At 51.7% G+C, this 19,299-nt stretch overlaps 8 protein-coding genes across 8 annotated transcripts; 5 read left to right on the forward strand and 3 right to left on the reverse strand.

The window, feature by feature from the left end:
* Nucleotides 1–114: 114 nt before the first annotated feature.
* Nucleotides 115–1,226, reverse strand: BO85DRAFT_453945 (Mpv17/PMP22 family protein). The gene is made up of 3 exons (XM_025661166.1): nucleotides 997–1,226; nucleotides 641–916; nucleotides 115–583 (listed from the first exon to the last, which is right to left on the reverse strand). The coding sequence occupies exons 1-3, from the start codon at nucleotides 1,099–1,101 to the stop codon at nucleotides 275–277; spliced, it is 690 nt and encodes a 229-aa protein (XP_025510348.1). The 5' UTR covers nucleotides 1,102–1,226; the 3' UTR covers nucleotides 115–274.
* Nucleotides 1,227–2,784: 1,558 nt separating this feature from the next.
* On the forward strand, nucleotides 2,785–4,377 carry BO85DRAFT_383903 (uncharacterized protein; the record flags this gene model as incomplete). Its single annotated transcript, XM_025656530.1, has 1 exon — nucleotides 2,785–4,377. The coding sequence occupies one exon, from the start codon at nucleotides 2,785–2,787 to the stop codon at nucleotides 4,375–4,377; it is 1,593 nt and encodes a 530-aa protein (XP_025510349.1).
* A 549-nt stretch (nucleotides 4,378–4,926) lies between these two features.
* Nucleotides 4,927–6,304, forward strand: BO85DRAFT_453948 (uncharacterized protein; the record flags this gene model as incomplete). The annotated part of the gene is made up of 2 exons (XM_025661167.1): nucleotides 4,927–5,184; nucleotides 5,291–6,304. Coding segments are annotated over exons 1-2 (806 nt in total), but the record flags the coding sequence as incomplete, so codon positions are not given.
* On the reverse strand, nucleotides 6,234–7,228 carry BO85DRAFT_200846 (gamma-glutamylcyclotransferase family protein). The gene is made up of 2 exons (XM_025654532.1): nucleotides 7,200–7,228; nucleotides 6,234–7,133 (listed from the first exon to the last, which is right to left on the reverse strand). The coding sequence occupies exon 2, from the start codon at nucleotides 7,001–7,003 to the stop codon at nucleotides 6,380–6,382; it is 624 nt and encodes a 207-aa protein (XP_025510351.1). The 5' UTR covers nucleotides 7,004–7,133; nucleotides 7,200–7,228; the 3' UTR covers nucleotides 6,234–6,379.
* A 609-nt stretch (nucleotides 7,229–7,837) lies between these two features.
* Nucleotides 7,838–11,043, forward strand: cdc48 (AAA family ATPase CDC48). The gene is made up of 6 exons (XM_025654531.1): nucleotides 7,838–8,309; nucleotides 8,374–8,401; nucleotides 8,470–8,525; nucleotides 8,587–8,836; nucleotides 8,904–10,395; nucleotides 10,445–11,043. The coding sequence occupies exons 1-6, from the start codon at nucleotides 8,260–8,262 to the stop codon at nucleotides 11,029–11,031; spliced, it is 2,463 nt and encodes an 820-aa protein (XP_025510352.1). The 5' UTR covers nucleotides 7,838–8,259; the 3' UTR covers nucleotides 11,032–11,043.
* A 604-nt stretch (nucleotides 11,044–11,647) lies between these two features.
* On the reverse strand, nucleotides 11,648–12,079 carry BO85DRAFT_339021 (uncharacterized protein; the record flags this gene model as incomplete). Its single annotated transcript, XM_025655457.1, has 1 exon — nucleotides 11,648–12,079. A coding segment is annotated over one exon (432 nt), but the record flags the coding sequence as incomplete, so codon positions are not given.
* Nucleotides 12,080–12,933: 854 nt separating this feature from the next.
* BO85DRAFT_453951 (uncharacterized protein) lies at nucleotides 12,934–13,953 on the forward strand. Its single transcript, XM_025661168.1, has one exon. The coding sequence runs from the start codon at nucleotides 12,961–12,963 to the stop codon at nucleotides 13,726–13,728; it is 768 nt and encodes a 255-aa protein (XP_025510354.1). The 5' UTR covers nucleotides 12,934–12,960; the 3' UTR covers nucleotides 13,729–13,953.
* Nucleotides 13,954–16,297: 2,344 nt separating this feature from the next.
* Nucleotides 16,298–18,490, forward strand: BO85DRAFT_200869 (adaptor protein STE50). The gene is made up of 3 exons (XM_025654533.1): nucleotides 16,298–16,907; nucleotides 16,982–17,143; nucleotides 17,215–18,490. The coding sequence occupies exons 1-3, from the start codon at nucleotides 16,625–16,627 to the stop codon at nucleotides 18,252–18,254; spliced, it is 1,485 nt and encodes a 494-aa protein (XP_025510355.1). The 5' UTR covers nucleotides 16,298–16,624; the 3' UTR covers nucleotides 18,255–18,490.
* The last annotated feature ends 809 nt before the right edge of the window (nucleotides 18,491–19,299 follow it).

A 19,299-nucleotide genomic window follows, 5' to 3' on the forward strand; every position in this document is an offset into this window, starting at 1 on the left:
TGTCATGGGGGTAATGAAATGGATGACAGGGAAAGGGTGGACTTTCCGATAAGGTGGCTGGGCTGAGGCAGCCGCTCATTCCGGTAGTCTCTCGGGTTCGGGAGACGTACCCGAGTGAACGGACTGCTCTAACTGACCATTATTGGAAAGTCCACCCTTTCCCTGTCGGTAGTCATAAGCTAGATACAGTATATTTACATCGTTTACCGGTAGTCGCCCTTGTCGTACTCGCTACCGGGTCCACGGCGTTGGTCGTAGCGCTGTCGTGCTCAGGTTAGCGACTGGTCGCGTCGGGATCGTCACGTAGCTGATTTACCTTGCGGAGAGCCTCAAGACGCTTCTTCTTGGTGTGCGTGTTGACGTAGGTTCCAATGACGAACCCGACAATGTTGAAGAAAGGCACCCAGGTGTGTTCGGGGAGGAACTTCTGGGCAAAGGCCAGCGCGATGGGCGAGGTGACCCAGCTGACCTTCATGACGGGCATGAAACCGGCCCGCACGGTAGCGCGGACCTGGTGGAAGGTGCGCGCGCCCGCGATAACTGCCATGCAGCACAGGTACACGGCGTTTTGGATGGGGGAGACCTGCGTCGCGTCAGCATTCCAGGCGCACGTCAGAAGGGAGTTTCAGATCGAACATACCAACAAGTTGCTGGCGAGGATCTGCAGGATCTTGGCCTTGATGCTCGTCCGGCCAGCGAAGACCCGCTGCAGAATTCCAATGAGGAAGTGGCCCAGCGGGGCGCTGATGAACATTCCGTAGAGGGCCATCTTGGGGACGCGGGCGCTGAAGTAGTGACCGTGCTTGCTGACATCATGGGCGATCCACGAGGCCAGGATTTCTTGCAAACTGGACAGGACACCGGAGGTCAACATTTTAGTGCGCAGGGGGTTCGACTGCAGTTGGCGAAGGTAGAGCTATAATGGACGCGCATTGTCTCAATCAGTGGGACTGTAAACACGCATCGGGGGTGCGATTACACAGGCGCAAAACATACAGCGAGATAGCCATCGCCAGTCAACCGGTTTCCAACCTTGTGGACCAATTCCTTTGTATCCTCCCGTATCGAGGTGACAGCCTCGTCCTGGAACTTGGCAGACATTTTTGCTGACCTGGTGGGTGTGGGTGAGGGTGTGGGTGAGGAAAGAGAAGAAGATTAAGCGCGCGCGATATGGTCAATTAAGAAGGACGGGAGCCAGAAGACGATAGAGTCACGGAAGACGGCAGCTACGGAAATTACGGGACACAGTCAGCCAAGCCAGACAAGGGAGTGGGGTGAGAACCACAATGGAGATTTGGTGGAGATGGAGAATGAGAGGAGGAGGAATGAAGTGGGTTTTGGGTTGGGGAAAGAAGGTAGGATAGACAGACAGACAGACAGAGGTGAGGTGAGATTTGAGATTAGGTGGAAAACATGGGGTTGGCGACGGAAGATGCGCTGTCCCGCATAGAACGGCAGGGAAAAGGAGGAGCAGGGGGGGGGGGGGGGGAAAGAGGGAGATGAGATTGTTGGCTGATGGATGATTTGTTGATGGGCAGCAACAGCACCCGCCAGCCAAAACAACTAGTAACTTAACGAGGCTAAGGAACGAACGGGAACGAGTCAAGGGAAAGGAAGGAGGCTGGTTTGTTCGGGAAGATGAGCCAAAGCTTACCGAGGTCGGAAGAGTTCCTGTGCGAGTTGGAAATGAGATGCAGCAACACAGACAATAATATGGGGAAGGTCAACGCGGATAAGAGCAGGTAAGAGACCCAGTCAATAATAATAATAGTTAATCCACGGATCAATTCAATGGATGGACCAACACCTGCCCTAAGCTGACAGGAGACAGGAATCTAGTTCCAACTTCACCAAACACAGCTAGTCAAGTCAATGCGACTAGTGAGTGAGTAGATAATAGATAGTAGATAGCAGTGATTAAAGTATTGTTGTTGTTGGGAATGTGGAGGAGGAAAGCAGTCAATAATCAAAGACAATAATAATTTCACTGTCGGTCACTTCATCGGCAAATGGCGAATGTCGCTGCTTTAATACCCGCGGCCTCGGGCTGCCCGCCTTTCGGTCAGCTCCGACATGCGGGCAAGCATCTATCTTAAGGGTTCCCATGTCCACCTTTCCGATGCCTCGCTAGATCTGCTATGATTCTCTGCGCTTTCCAGGCAGTATCTGACTCTGGAATATATTTATATATAGTATTGATCTCATTATGACCGCTTTTCAGGCTTATCTCAAAAATCCGGTATTTCCTGATGGTCTATACCCTAAGAGGCAAGGCACTGGCCCAAAAGGTGCACGCCGAGTGCAGCCAGGAACAGAAAATAAACGAGCTTATTTTCAATATGTCACTCATCTTGGGTAATTTTTCTGATTCCATATCTGCTGTGCACAGTTCCTATCCACTAACAACTGCACAGGTAGAAAATGTAGCTCATATAATGCTGCTTATATAGAGATGAATGCTTCATCACAGCCCTAGGCCTTGCCTTTATGGCACTCCCAATCTATAGGCCATGTGCATGTTAACCTAGCGTTCACAATGCTTCTGCTACAGTGCTGGCAAGCATCTAATTGCAAATGCTCGTTTGAAGCGTTTGAGTGCCGAGACAGTTGGACCCGGTCTTTGGTGAAGAGGCCTAACACGTCCACAATCTCACACGATGTCTCAACGAACACTCAGACGTGTTTCCTTTCCTCACAGGAAACTTCTAAAGCATCAGAAGTCATCCTTTGATTCTTCGTTTTCATCGTTGTATCATACCAGGTCATCTCAATACTTGGAGAATCATGTCTTCTAGGTTACCTGTGGACGAGGAGGAACGTCAGGAGAGCCATTCGGAAAGGTCAGACTCACCATCCTCTCAGCTAGTCTTCCTCCCACCCCCCAATAGCGAGCCTTCGTCTGTGAGATGGGATCAGCATGCTACTTTCGAACCGGTTGTTGATCCGTTTTTCAACCTGGTGGCTCGACGAGAGGACGGCAGACCCCGTCTCTTCCCTCCGTTCTCGGGGTGGAATGAGGACGGATCTAGAGCTTGCGGTGACCCCTATTGCAAACACGATGTCGTCGTTCATGAGCATGCACTTGACAAGCACGAGACATGCGAGTCCTGCGGCCTTGTCCCGGCGCTTGGTTGGTTCTATCGTTGTGGTGTAGATATTACCGGCTTCTCCCACCGCATGGATCCAGGCCAGGCCCCCGTCCTCAGTCCTTGGATATCCGACGCCATCAAGGCTGGACACTACACGGAAATACAGAAGAGAATATTGATGTGGCAGAAAATTAGGGTCCTGCAGACAGTTGCCGCAGAACACTCCGAACATCTTGTTGCTTTCCCTGTGACAGAAGTCATCTATGGCATAGGCAATGACGATGACGACGAGAATCCCCATGTGGATTTTGTCGAAGACGTCTCAAATCCCGATCCAGACCAGTTTGCCGAAGACCGCCCCTTGCTACAATCGTCAGTCTACCCTCCTTGCAGCCATCGCGCCTGCTACAGCTGTGCACCTCGTCTTCAAGAACGAGCATGGGGCAGCATTAACGAGGTGTGCAGAGACACAGCTGTCAGGGCTCCCAGTCAGTGGGACCTGCGTGACCGCAGCATATCGGATGCAAACATTGTCAGAAACTTGGGTCTCCGACGTTTTTCAACAGCACGTCCCGGAGCTGAATCAAGCACATCGCTCGCTGAGGACAGTAAATCCCCATCGGCCCTGCTGAAGAAGCTTGTGGATAGGGCGACCAATAGTTCCGGTTCGTCTAAACATGCCAAACAGACTACCACTGTTCTTCCAATTCTTACTGCCCAAGTTGCTGGGTCCGTTGCTGGATGTTTTACCAACGCCCCTCCTACCGCATCAGGTGTTGTTCGATCTACAGAACCACTCGCTACTCCATCTGCTCAGCTAAATACTCAGCCGTCTGCTGCACCACTCACCGCGCCCCCTCCGCCTCCGCATCTTGAAATTCCCGAGTGGCTCATGGCAAGTGGCAGTTCGTCTGGCTCACTTTCCACCAGTTCAGGTGCTAGGAACTCGCAAGCAGGTCCGTCGCAAGCAGGACCATCTGGAACGTCTCGACGGACCCCTACTATCTCACGACAGCTAGCGACGGCCCAAGGCGCATGGAACAGTATTAACAAGCATCCCCGCCGCCCGAATGTCAGTTCTCGCCCCCCGCGTACAATCGTTAGAGTCCCGGCAACCGTGAATGAGGAATACGAAGAAGATCATTGGTCCGGAAGAGGTCATGAAGATGAAGAAGACGATGTTGATGAAGACTACGACGAGGACGATGAAGATGACGAGTCGGGTGGTTGTCTCCTTGATCTCGCGTCTCGTGCAGAAGAGGACAGAGAACACCGTTTCCTGAAGTAATGATCGACGAAAGATACGAGCGCCCACAAAGCAACAAATATTATTGGCATACAGCCAGAAAGGTATTCAGCCAGTGGTGACGGCAATCAAGTTGCTACTACTATTACGATGTTCCGCTCTTCGCGGGATGAGCACGGAATCTTAGTTCCTGCGTGAAAACTACTACTTTTCCTTAAGTAACTAATGTGGGGGTACGAAAATCTCCTTTTCATGTAATTCTGATCAGAATATGTCGACAGGTCAATCGATAATCAGCAAAACACTTCTTTCAGTAACTAACTAATCATCAAAAATAAATGAAATGGAATCTCCAGTTTGTCATTATCTAAGTGTTGATAATTGGGGGATACTTACTTCAATATCTAATCACCATCTAATCTGTAAAAAACCCACACCGTCGGCATCCCCCCAACCGCGGCAGGTCCATCCATCCATCCACCAGGACCCATCATTCCGAGCCAATTCCGAACCTCGGCACCGCGCCAAGCGCAGCTGCTGGTCAGATGCTTGATTGACGATCACGCTCGCCCTATTTCCCCCCATGACAATAAAGTCCCCGAACTCCCCAGTGTCCGCAGACCTGAGCAATGTCGACATAAGTCACCACCGCAAGGAAACCACTATGACCGACCCTGAACCCTCCTCTCCACCCGCTGCTGTCGCGGACAACGAAAAACACAACAATGAGGGGAAACCCCCGCAGGACAACTGCTCACCGGTATCGTCAATAACCGGCGCTGGACGTCGCCGCCAACAGCTGCTGGCAGCTCTCAAGGCAACAGACCGGACAGTCGACCGGTTCGATAGGTGAGCTACTGCCTTCTCACAACACCCTCCCAACAAACCTACCACTCAACCCCGAGAGACATGCAACATCCATCCCACTAACTCCGACACCCCCCACACACAACAGACTCATATCCACCGCCGCCGGCCAAGAACGAGTCCTGGCAGTAACAGGCTACCTCGCACACACACTACACCACATCCTCTCCTCAGCACCATGGATCGCATTCCAAGCGCGTCTCAGCCTGCTCGCTCGTCTACGCAACAACCCTAAACCTCCCACCAACACTACCACATCCTCCTCCAAATCACCCCTCCTCGCCCTCTCCTCCCTCATGTCCGAAACCCGCTTCACCCTGCGCCTCCTCGGCCTCTTCCCCCTCTGGACATGGGGCTCTCAGACCTTGAAACACCCACCGGCAGATAAACCCCTCTACATCCTGACATTGCTGCAGGTGTTCGTGAACGTCATCTACCAGGCGCTCGAGAACGTGGGATATCTTGCGCAGAAGGGGATCGTGTCGAAGCGGTTTGTGGATCGGTGGGGTGGGATTGATAAGTGGTATATTTGGAGTACGAGGGCGTGGTTTGGACATATTTTCTTTCAGTTCTTTGTGCTTTGGAGGGGGACTGTGTTGAGGAGGAAACAGATGGAGGAGGAGAAGGGGGAGGGTGGAGTTGTGGGGAAGGGGGAGAAGAGGGAGGCGTTGAGGAAGGAGATTCGGGCGTGGAGGAAGAGTCTCGTTAATAATGTTTGTTGGGCGCCGTTGTGTCTTCATTGGTGCTTTGAGAAGGGCATCGGGTTCCCCGAGCATTTGACCGGGTTGGTTAGTTTCATGGCCGGGGCTTGGGAGGTTTGGGATTATTGGGTCGCTACGGGGTTGTAGTAGGGGATGGGGTTGTGGTGGGTTTCATGTTGTATTGAGCGATTATAGCATATGGTTCTTTTTTCTTATGGTTGTTCTTGGCAGGGTGGTATACTATAGATATAGATCGGGATGGGAAGACGGATAGTTCTGCTAGCTTGCTATGCTAGGAAAGGGTCTCATCTATCCATGTAACACATCCAATTATTTACCAAGCCAACGCCTGACACCGAGCAAGTCATAGTTGTCGTACAAATAGACAGTCTAGATCCTTCAACCGACCAAACGCCTAGTAACCAAGCCAGAACGTCTACTCCTTTGATCCATGTTCCCAGCAAAGCTGGACCACCCTAAGCATCCGGTGCCGACGTTCTCGCCAAATCGATCGTCGACGCGCGCTGAGCCGCAAGCATATTCTGATATATCTGGCTACACAAAATTCCATCTATAGACCAGGTATACAGACCTTGTTCTGTCGACGGAAGCTCATTCATCCCCTCGTCCTCCTTTTCCTGGTTCCAGACGAACGCCCCCGCATCGACAATCCGCACACTGCTAATATCGTAGCCCTCGAACGAGTCCAGCTGAGTGACATGTGCCCGCACATCGACAAGCCTCATGAGCCCGCTCTCATATTCGTAGATCCTGTTGCGATGTTCTTCATTCAATCCGAGGATGAGCATCCCTTCGACTCGGTGCTGCGGGTCCTCTGAGGGCAGCATGACGGGTGTGCTGTCCGGGCCGAAGTGGTAGAGCTTGAACCCGTACACAGTTGCGTGCATCATGTATTTGGCGATGTCCGTGGTCTGCGGCATGTCGAGGAAGTACTTTAGTGCCGTGGGGAGCATGAGGACTCCGTAGACGAAGCGAGCTGCGCAGCCTGGCTTCTCGAGCAGATGGTTTACCTCATCGTCTGTCAAGGTGTTGTTTCGCGCTTGCAGGAAGTCCGAGGGGTAATCAGCCTTATCGTCCATGACTTAGAGTTATTAGAGTGGGACAAGTTAACCAAATAAGGCAAGCAAACGATCTATCAGTAGTAGTATCAGTGGTGCCCTGATGGAGAGTCTCGTGTTGCGTTGTGGGAAATGTCTCAGTGTGATTAACCTTCACTCATGAGGGGGGGTTAGCTGAAGAGATGGCAATGGAAAGGTGATGGGTATATAGCTATACAAGGCCGTTAACAGAAACTTATATACTGATGGCCATGTTGGACAGGCTGTTGCTGTGAATACTCATTTGCTCGAGTCACCAGGACTGGTCAAGCTGTTGCCCCGGCCTGCAAACATAGCCCTGTGTGCACATAGCACTATATAAGGGAGCAGTATTCTGATGAACTCGCCAACTGGGCGGAAGACAGGTTCACACGGCTCTGGTCAGTTCGATGGTACATGTATACCCTTGTCTGCCGAATAGGGAAGTTCCGTTCATAGGCAGCAAGTTGCCGGCAAGGCAGTCGCCGCCCACCACAAGGCTATTGTCCTGACAGTGCCTTGGGCATGGTGATGCAGAGGCAGAGACAGCCTGGGCTGGTCCAGGCTGACTGATGCCAGGCCCTCTGGCTGTCATAGAAGCACTCTGTGCATGCATGCAGGGAGGATAGCTGCCTCAGGCAGAGGTACAGACACAGACACAGTGTTACCGGGCGGTGCAATGCACACGCATATCTCCGACAGTCACAGCAGAGTGAGGGGGGAGCAGCCACAGTGACTCATTTTGTGCAAAAGTATCATGGCTTATAAAGCAACGAGGAGTAGAAACACCTGAAAATTAGTTGACCCCAGATAAATACTAGTTAATTGTAGTAGTGGTTAGTTGGGGGACGATCAAGAGTGGATACGACCGGCTTCCATACGCTTCTCTCTCCTCCCCAGGCGGTGGCGGCAACCGGGTTTGGTGGCTCGTGAATCTGCAACAGCTTAAGTCATCAAGCCCCGGTAGGGCCTGGCACTATCGTCACCTCTTAACTGGAGCTCTCTCTCTGCCATCCTCCGATCTCACTTCCAACTCCCTCCCCCTCTGCCATCCCATCTCATCCTCTCAATTTACTTCCCTCCCTCCGCCATCTCTTTCGGTCTGGTGGGATTTGTATCTCTGTTTCGTTTTCTCATTCCCCTTCATTTTCCTCTTTGTCCCTGTTGCCGAGCTTCACCAAATCCGGTACAGCGACAGTCCTTGATACGTACCCAAGTGTCTACGTTGCTTTACGCGCCTTATCCAGCTTCCCCTCAAGATGAGCGCAGAACCCGATCACACCCACGACAAGAAGAGGGTGAACCTCCAGTACGTGATGGAACCTCTGGCATCAACTTCTCCATCGTTCCAAGCAGCTAACCTCATCGCACAGTGACGCCTCCGGCGCCGACAAGAAAGAGGTAAAGACTTTTGTCTGCAGAACGGGAAGGGACCTTGATGGCGAATACTAACAACCACCGTGAAATAGGAACTCGACACCTCGACGGCTATCTTGAAGAAGAAGAAGAAGCCCAACTCCCTCATGTAAGCTAGCTCTGGCCTTGGTGCGGGGATACTGGTTGGGTACTGACTGTCTGGGTGCTAGTGTCACCGATGCCGTCAACGATGACAACTCCGTTATTGCTCTCTCCAACAACACAATGGACACCCTCCAGCTGTTCCGGGGTGACACCGTCCTCGTCAAGGGCAAGAAGCGCAAGGACACCGTTCTGATTGTTTTGGCCGATGATGATCTCGATGATGGAAGCGCTCGCATCAACCGTGTTGTGAGACACAACCTGCGTGTCAAGCACGGCGATATCATCACCGTCCACCCCTGCCCCGACATCAAATACGTGAGTCCTACTGCTCTCAGCGGTATCCAGGCGACTTCTTACTGACCTCACTTGTTCTCATCTACAGGCCAAGCGTATTGCCGTTCTCCCCATCGCCGACACCGTTGAGGGCCTCACTGGCTCCCTTTTCGATGTCTACCTCGCCCCCTACTTCCGCGAAGCCTACAGACCCGTGAGACAGGGAGACCTGTTCACAGTAAGAGGTGGTATGAGACAAGTGGAATTCAAGGTTGTTGAGGTGGATCCCCCAGAGTATGGCATCGTCGCCCAAGATACCATCATCCACTGCGAGGGTGAGCCGATCCAGCGCGAGGATGAGGAGGGCAACCTCAACGAGGTCGGTTACGACGACATCGGTGGCTGCAGGAAGCAGATGGCTCAGATCCGTGAATTGGTCGAGCTGCCCCTTCGCCACCCCCAGCTCTTCAAGTCCATCGGTATCAAGCCTCCCCGTGGTATCCTCATGTACGGTCCTCCGGGTACCGGTAAGACTTTGATGGCTCGTGCTGTGGCCAACGAGACTGGTGCTTTCTTCTTCCTGATCAACGGTCCCGAGATCATGTCCAAGATGGCCGGTGAATCCGAGTCCAACCTGCGCAAGGCCTTCGAGGAAGCCGAGAAGAACTCCCCTGCCATCATCTTCATTGATGAAATCGATTCCATCGCCCCTAAGCGTGAGAAGACCAACGGTGAAGTCGAGCGTCGTGTCGTCTCTCAGCTTCTGACCCTGATGGACGGTATGAAGGCCCGCTCCAACGTGGTTGTCATGGCCGCCACCAACCGCCCCAACTCTATCGACCCCGCCCTCCGCCGTTTCGGTCGTTTCGATCGTGAGGTCGACATCGGTATCCCCGACCCCACTGGCCGTCTGGAGATCCTCTCGATCCACACCAAGAACATGAAGCTGGGTGATGATGTCGACTTGGAGACCATTGCCGCCGAGACCCACGGTTACGTCGGTTCCGATCTTGCCTCTCTGTGCTCTGAGGCCGCCATGCAGCAGATCCGTGAGAAGATGGATTTGATTGACCTCGACGAGGACACCATTGACGCGGAGGTCCTGGACTCTCTGGGTGTTACCATGGAGAACTTCCGTTACGCCCTCGGTGTCTCCAACCCCTCCGCTCTCCGCGAGGTTGCCGTTGTCGAGGTGCCCAACGTCCGTTGGGAGGACATTGGTGGTCTGGAGGAGGTCAAGCGCGAGCTCATCGAGAGCGTGCAGTACCCTGTCGACCACCCCGAGAAGTTCCAGAAGTTTGGTCTTTCTCCTTCCCGCGGTGTTTTGTTCTATGGTCCTCCCGGTACTGGTAAGACCATGCTTGCCAAGGCCGTGGCCAACGAGTGTGCTGCCAACTTCATCTCGGTCAAGGGTCCTGAGCTGCTGAGTATGTGGTTCGGTGAGTCCGAGAGCAACATCCGTGATATCTTCGACAAGGCCCGCGCCGCTGCTCCTTGCGTTGTCTTCCTGGATGAGTTGGATTCCATCGCCAAGTCTCGTGGTGGCTCTGTCGGTGATGCCGGCGGTGCCTCTGACCGTGTCGTCAACCAGCTCCTGACTGGTAAGTTCATTGTCTCGATGTACATGAGTAGTTGCTAACTTCCAAACAGAGATGGACGGTATGACTTCCAAGAAGAACGTGTTCGTCATTGGTGCCACGAACAGACCCGAGCAGCTTGATGCCGCCCTGGTCCGTCCTGGTCGTCTTGACACCCTGGTCTACGTTCCTCTGCCCGACCAGGCCTCTCGTGAGAGCATCCTCAAGGCCCAGCTCCGCAAGACCCCTATCGCTGGCGACATCGACCTCTCCTTCATTGCCAGCAAGACCCACGGATTCTCCGGTGCTGATCTTGGCTTCGTGACCCAGCGTGCTGTCAAGCTCGCCATCAAGCAGTCCATCGGCGCTGATATTGAGCGCCAGAAGCAGCGTGAGGCCCAGGGCGAGGATGTCAAGATGGAGGACGAGGAGGTCGAGGAGGAGGACCCGGTGCCGGAGCTTACCCGGGCGCACTTCGAGGAGGCGATGAAGTCGGCCAGACGCTCCGTCAGCGACGTGGAGATCCGTCGCTACGAGGCATTTGCCCAGAGCCTGAAGAACTCGGGTGGCAGCAGCTTCTTCCGCTTCCCGTCGGCGGGTGAGGTGACGGACAACAACACGTTTGGTGAAGCCGGCAATGACGACAGCCTCTATGACTAGATTGGTTGCATGTTTCCAAGTTAGTTATCCATCTGCACTACTACTACTTAGAAACAGCGGGTTTTGAGGCCGGGATATAGCCCCGGTCGAAATTCGTATTGGGTTACAAGTTTCCTTTTCTTTTCCTTTCACGTTCTGAGATTGCGAATATCTGTCTCGCATACTGAGTGCCATAATATTAAGCTTAAAGAGTAAATGAATTGCACGTCTTGGTAGACAACCCCCAACTGTTGTACAAAATAATGAGGCATGCATACATGCCCATGCTGGTATCAGGATAATGCAACGCCGTCCGTAGTAAACCACCAAAGCAACGCCGTAAGCAATAGCCTGACAAGAAGTATCCAGATAGATAAACCAAACCAAAACACCATACCAACACGCCAGCCACGAAACCAAACGAACCACCACACCACACCATACAGACAAGCCACCCACATATCATTCATTTAACCTTACTCCCCGTCTTCGACTCCTTCTTCACCTTCTTCACCGGACTCGCCGTATCCCCCCCACCATCCTTACTATTCTTCGACCCCTTACCACCACTCCCACCACCACCACCACCCTCCTCCTTATGCCCATTCTCAACCTCCCCCAAAATATCCCCCCCATCCTCCGCAACCACCACCTCCCTCAAAACCTCCTTCAACGCCCTAACCCCCTGCTCCACCACCGCTGACGGAATCCTCACATCAAACGCCTCCAGATCCCCAATGCCGCTACCGCCGTCCTCGTCCCCACCACTATTATTATTATTCCCATTGCTTTGTTGTTTCGCTTTATTCGCCTCCGCTAGGACGGGGTGTTTCCTCCCCTCCGCGGACGCTACTACCGCTTCGAATACCTCGTCGAATCGCTCGCACCGTCCGCCGCGGAGGAGTTCCTGCGCGAGTTTCCGGATCCGTTCTGTCCATCCGAGGCGTTGGAGTGAGCTAAGGAGTGTGGCGTGGAGGTCTTCGAGCGCGGGTGTGCTGGTTAGGTGCAGGAGGAGGTCGGATTCGAGGTCGGTGGTGGAGGATGGAGTGGTTGTGGTGGGTTGGTTGGGCGAGGAGGAGGAGGGCATTGTTCGTTATGGAGATTGGAGAGTTGGGGTTGGTGTGGTGTAGGTGGTTGAGTCGAGGTGATGATGAGTAGGTAAGTAGGGTGGGCGCGGCGCGATGCGGGACGGACTCGATGGAGGTGTAGCGCTTGCGTTTCGTATAGAGGTGGTTACCCAGACAAGGGAGAAAGAATAGTCCGAGCTAGCGCAGCAGGTATCAAAGTATATATATAAAAGTCCCAAAGTCGATAGTAGCGTGCGACTTGCTCGTTCGAAACGAGAGGGTACAATATCTGCGATCGCGATCGGTTAGCGGGTACTAACTACGGTTCTGGAAAAGATTGCGCGGGTTGATGTAGCTTTCGCGGTGTCCATGGGGGCGAGAGGAGTTTTAATTTGTCTGTGTGTCTTACCTGTCTGGTTCGCGATGTGATAGGGAGCGGAGCAGGAGGAGGTGTTAAGCAGAGAAAGAAGGGGAGGAGGAGGGGGGGTTGAGGAGAGAACTTGGGGGCGAAGAATAATCCTAGTCCGGGGAAAGGCGAGCCTTGCGGTCGTCGGAGGTCAGCGCAGGAACCGCCGATAAGATGGGTTGCCGCTTTTGATTAGCGGGAATCTATATAGTAATGACCTTGTTGAGAGGTCATGGCATGAATGTGGTCATCAGGCTTGTCGTTTATTTCTGGAGTGCTCTAGGAATGTAGATTATAATGGGGTGAATTACGTGAAGTGCAAAGGATAGGGTACTTCTCTCACGGCGAAGCTGTTTCGCTGCTGCTGCTGCTGCTGCTGCACATGACCGCTGGAGCTCTATCTTATGCGCACAACTCCTGCAGCCAACAGACTAGACACCACCCACAGAGCTACTATCCTTATTGAGCTCATCTATAATGAGCTATAACGATGATTCCGAGCTAATCGGACTTGGTCGAGTTGGACGCGTGATGCGCATCGGACACATGGCAGTCAAAACGGCCAATGTTTGGACTGTACCTAAGGGTGCATCCGTGACGACGATTATCAGCTACGAGCAGACGACTGAGCTAAACAAGCAATCTCTAAAGCATGAAGGGCATGTGTACAGCCATATTGGGCATGTCCCAGGAGTAATAAAGCCCTATCACATCTCCGACACCGAGATTCGAATGCCGTACCTACGCCAGGGTTCACTGAGCCGCTATCTACATACTCACCATGATACTGTGGACAACAGTCGACGATTACAATGGCTCCAGGAAGCTGCACATATCATCCATCGAGTACACGAGCGGCAAGTATTGGTGGTCGATATCGCGGCACGCAATTTCCTGCTTGATGAGGATCTTTCTCTCCAGATGTGCGAATTTACCGAATCTACTATTGTCGCGGACAATGAGGACATGGCAATCTTCGTGTCTGAAGACTTCGCTTCAGTCAGGTCCGACATTGCGCGCTTCGGCTCAATGATGTACGAAGTTATCTCTGGAAAGCAATTTGAATTCTATGTTATACCCGACATCGAGACCGACCTAGACTATGATCCGGTGTCCAAGACATATAAAACCTGGCCGACGATGACAAACTCCCAAATACGAACCCTTTATTCCTTGGACATATCATCAAGCGATGCTGGTCCCGGAAAGGATTCCTCACAATGCAGGAAGTTTGCCACGCCCTAGATATTTCCGGTCACAAAAAGCCAACGGATATTCTTACGGAAGGTTAGCCGCCTGGCATCGCATCGCATCGCATCACACCGCACTGCATCTATTATAGGCCTGAATAGGCGCGCGCGCGAGAGAGAACGCGGGGGCGTATCCTGGACATGGCTATTCAGGGTACATCTGATATAAATAGCATCCAACGGCGGTTGGCGCATCGAATGGACTTTGACCAAAATGCAATCATTGCGCCGGGGTGGGTATGGGTATACATATACGATTTATTATACGAAACTTACGTAGACATACATGGGCTCCACTACCCTCGAGACACAAATAATCTCCCTCCCATTAGTTAAGTTGCTGCATGTAAGCAACAAGGAGGGCTTGAACGATGGCTGGCTGGCTCACACCCACATGTTCGTGTAAGGATTTTTGCTGCGAGATGCCAGGGATTGAGGTGTCACAACCGGATAAGAAAAAAAACCCATGATTGCGGGATGGCTGGTTCTTAGTACTAGCTTCGCAAGGGGAGGGAGGGATGTTGATAAGATGTACGAGGTAAGGCAGGTATCGTTCCGTTGTCCCGTCGTCCACATGCCGCAATGCAGGATGGACCAGATCCGGGCGCTTAGTAGTTTGCTTCCTTGATTCATGTGGACAGCGCACAGTGAGGGGGGTGAGGAATATAGTAGAGTGCTGGCTTTTTCTCATGCGTGCGATATTTTGCTGTTACTTACTATGGATCGGATATTTTGTCCCCCCGTCTGATGATGGGATCGGCGTGGCCGATGGAAAATCTCCTGAGTTGGTGAGTAGATACTATTTCAAGTTATAGATTGTTTGTGTTATACTGCCGCCTCAATAGCGGCGGCTCAATAGTAGAACACAAGCGTGCAAGTGTTGCTCCGGCTGCTCCACAGTTATTGAACCCGTTCGTAGTATGAATTGTTCTCAGCTGCAACGGATGAATTTCGGTGGTCAAGACCTTAGACTCGGCCGTCGTCTACAATCTGCTGTAGTATTCGGTCATTATTCACTCCTACAGATAGAATCCTCGTCGACTATACGTAAGCTCTATCTAGTATCTACTAGCTGAGGTGGGGATATCGATGGTGCAAATAGACTTCTACGGAGAGTCAGGCACAACGGAGACAAAGCCCTTCGGCGATAGTATCCGAGGAAAGTTAAATATAGCACCGGCCATCCAAGCTCGAGTGGATTGGAGGTAAAAAACTGCTAGAAAAAAAAAGGGGGCAAGGGGAGGAAGATGATGGAGACGAGTGGAAAAGAGTTTTTTTTTTTTTTTTTTTTTTTTTTTTTTCTCTGATGGAGCCATGGATGTCCTTGCATGGACATTCATCGACAATTCAGCGTCGAGATGGGGAACGAATGGCACGATGACAGCGGAGGATTCGGACCCAGATAGCATCCGAAAACGTCGAGGCTCCGGCACTATTGAATTTTGACAGCGCCTGGCTTGAATAATAGTGGGCATAACCAACCCCCCCTCTGTCCACTGGCCGTTAAGCCTGCCGGGCGATGCTTCTGGTTTGCATGAACCCCCATCGAGTCATCGACACTAGTAGCATTTGTGTGATAATAGTGCTGGTCACTAGGATGGGCGCTTCGTTAGTGTCCTCATTAATCGCACGGAACTTCAGCCAGGGGATGGGGCCCCGTTTCCACCATTTGTTCTTCTCAGTTTTCAGTTTTTTGCTTGGAGCGATTGTTTGGCGCTTGGATCCGGCGATGGCTCTCCTTTTTTAATTTATTTTCTTCAACCCTGATTTTATTTTCTGGGTGGACTATCCGTCCTTGTCTGCGAGATGCGTCACCAAGTGATTTTGCCCAGCATCTGGGCTGGGAACGAAGCAAGGATGAGGGATCCATTAACGGAGCCAGTTACTGGAGAGGGGGTCGGATTGAGCCGATAAACGGCCGACAGTAGATTTCGTAGATGCCATTGATCCCCATCATATGGTAAGACCAAGGATATTGACTTAACCCACTGGGATGATGATAAAATGGAGATGCCTGAACTGTCTATGTAGAATGGATCGATGGATGTACAAGGAAAGTGAGCAGCGGAGAGTCCAGACCGGCATCACGTGTGGCGATCCAACTTTAGAAGCGCCTCTTGGTTTTCCCGTTCGGCGGTTCGTTGGACTCCGCGCCCAACCAGCTTCTTGTTCTGTTGCTCTCGTCCATCGCTCGTCTCTTCATCTGCCTGTGGATGTCCACCCTTTCTTCTTTTGAACACCCCAGTTCATCAGTCGCCCTGCCTCGTGGTCTTTGATCTCTCATTATTGTCGCCCAACCAGCTATTCATCAACGAGGGAGTTCTTCTTCATTTTCTCCTCCCTTTTGGCCCATCTCATCATCCGGTTGGACCCCCAGAACTTGGCCGAGCTTCCCCGCTCTCGCTGTCGCTGCATGCCTTGTTGGCCTCAGGATCTCCCCTCCGCTCCTCTTCCATCACGGCTGCTTTCCATGCTTCCTCGTCTCTTCTACCTCGTCTTTACGCCTTCTTCCTCTCCACTAGCTCTTTTCATATCTTCTCTCTCATAATACTCTCCGTCCTCCCGACTCTCCTCCTGATCAACTCCGCGCTTCGCACCTTCGGACCATCTTCACTCGTCGGTGTCCCCATAACTCACCCGCTTTCCGTCCCTCCCGTTCATGTGGCACGCCTGCTCGATCAAGTTTGGCTCCCAACACTCTTCATCCGGGTCGTTAGTCCGTGATTGACAACTTCAACGCCTTCTGTGCAACCGGACCCGTCCTTTGTGCTCAATCTTTGGCGACTTGTCTCGGGTCTAGAGGCTGGCGCTTCGCTGAGTCTGCTAGCCGGTCCGACGTCCTCCCCAGCCCCCTCCTCTACGTGTCTCCGGGCGTCGTCACCGTTACTTGAATGAATTCATTCGCCATGTCTCTCCATACCTCCTATCATGCCGACTCGGATGCGGACGACGAGTACGAGCGCAGCGTGATTACCTCCCCCCATCTGGCCACCGACTCCGAGGCCTCCCCTTCCGAATCAGAATTCCCGTCAGCAGAGCATACGCCTACGACCTTAGCCAATGTGGACGAGAATCCCCGATCGCCCCGAACAATCATCACGGAATGGACTGCTGAGGAGTGTGCCAACTTTGTGGCCGCCCTTGGTCTCCGTCAATACTGCGCCGCGTTTTTAGGTGAGTCCAAGGGATCAAAACAAAGGCGCTAAGACGTCCGTGTCACTGACTGCGTGGTGTTTGTGTTATAACAGAAAACGAAATTGTCGGCGAAGCGCTCATTGCTTTGAAGCATGATGAACTCAAGGAGATGGGGATCGCGAGTGTGGGACATCGATTGACTATCTTGAAGAGCGTGTACGAAACGAAAGTCAAGCAAGATATTCCGATTGATGCTGATCACTACATTCCGCTTTGTATGTTCACGACTTCCCTGATTTGCAGATACTGCCTGTGATCTGTCTTGCTAATGTGTTTACTTCGGTAGCCGCGGACCAAAGTATGAACGAAACCGCCACTCAGGACGATATTTCCCGGTTGATTCGGTCCATCCGCGTACGAGATGACCGGATCATGTCTATGGAGTCAGAAATGCGACGGATTGCAGAGGAATACCGTCGACTGCGCGAAGAGCTTCTGCCCGTGTTCAAGATGGCGAAAGACAAGTCGCAGCCGTTGCCCCCGCCTTCTTCTGTGCCAGGATCCGGGTCGGAAGGATACCATGATGGGCCGACGCTCACATCGCCATCCGGAATCACCCTGTTGGATCGTTCTGGAAGTATCCTATCTCGGACGTTCTCCAAGCGTAACCACACTGGCGGCACTACACCCAAAACCAACTCCCCTACCCATATTCCTCCGTCAATCCACGAGGGTCGCATGTACAGCGATGGGCTAGATCCGTCCACCGCGAATTCCTCCCACTTGACTATGCTGAACGGCAAGTCGCAATTATCTCCAGGCATTCCGTCCCCGACCTCGCCAGGCAATCAATATGCTCCACAGACCCTAGCCTCCCGGGCATATACACAACCGAGTTCCAGCAGCATAAACCATGTTTCACACAACCACCACGACGATACCGCGGCGTCACAGTCGCGGCCGGATCGTCTAAACCCCACACCAACACAATCTACGCGCCCCGACATCCCCACTCGTTCAGACTCAAGGGCGACTCAGGATCCACCTAGTGTGGAAATCTTCAAGTCTTTCCGCGTGTCGATGGACGATCCATGCCACAAGGTCCTTCCGGCTGCACTCAAAAAATACAATATCAACGCAGATTGGAAGCAATATGCACTATACATTGTATACGGTGATCAAGAACGTTGTCTTGGGCTCGAGGAACGTCCACTCATTTTATTCAAACAGCTCGAAAAGGAAGGACGCAAGCCTATGTTTATGCTACGGAAGCAGGTCCATCCTATCGATAGCGGCATGTATTCCGGGGGAGGGTCTGCACCGAATAGTGCCGGTTTTGAGGGGGGACGACAGGCACAGATCAATCTGCCCGGCGGTGTGCTGTGAGCAGCGCACCGCAGCATTATTCTCGATGGAAGCATCATTACGTTTAATTGTCGCTTGAGATACCCCCGGACCCTGACATGGGGTCATTTCATTCCTCCCATTCTTCTCGATCTTCTCTCAAACCATTTATGCGGGCTTCTGTCCTTGTCTCGATTCATATCATCATCATCATATCAGCGGTGTTACGGTGTTGGGGATCCCGGAATAGGAAAAGCTCATAAATCAGCGTGGCATTTGTTGGGTTTCTCTCTGCACTATTATCTCTTCGTTCATACTGGCTACCTTATGTCTGAGTTCAACACATACTATTTACCATCTTAATTTCTCTGAATAAACTTCTGTCTACCTTTATTTCAAATATATCATGTCTACTTCCGGATTCATGCAGCATTCATCGTGAATTTCTACCACTCAATTTCGATTTCAATATTCTCGATGCATATTTGAGAGACTTCGGCATGGATAGATAGAGATGGCTTACATTCTCCCCCAGCATAGTCCCCTATCTAATCAGATCAGAATCATATTAAATACTCAAGTACACAATAATCGTCTCTACAGTACGCATTTCAAGATATATAAATTACTTCAGCGCGTAATCAAAGAACTAGTATTAGTAACGACCTAATAGTATTAATCAATCATACTTGAGCCAGAGTCATCGTAACTGAAAGTTAGTAAGTTAATCCACAAAAGCGAGATTCTCCTTAATAAACTACTATTACTACTACTTCTCTTTTTATCATATACTAAAGTACTTAGTGGTAATACGTAATTGCTATAAGTTACTAACTAGTCAGTCACTCTTACTTAGTGTTCAGCAGGAACTACTCTGTAACTAATGTTTTTACTACTTACTACTTACTACTACTACTACTACTACTACTACTACTACTACTACTACTACTACTACTACTATTCTCCGGATAGTATAGTATAGTATAATATATATATCTATCAGTAATGGCTTGCGTGAGTGGGGATGTAAATACTACTATCTATGATGTGCTATACCATGAAATCTAGTTTACCTGCTTGGGCTTAC

Source organism: Aspergillus piperis, assembly GCF_003184755.1.
Source record: "Aspergillus piperis CBS 112811 unplaced genomic scaffold BO85scaffold_31, whole genome shotgun sequence".
In the NCBI taxonomy this organism is placed as follows: Eukaryota; Fungi; Ascomycota; class Eurotiomycetes; order Eurotiales; family Aspergillaceae; genus Aspergillus; species Aspergillus piperis.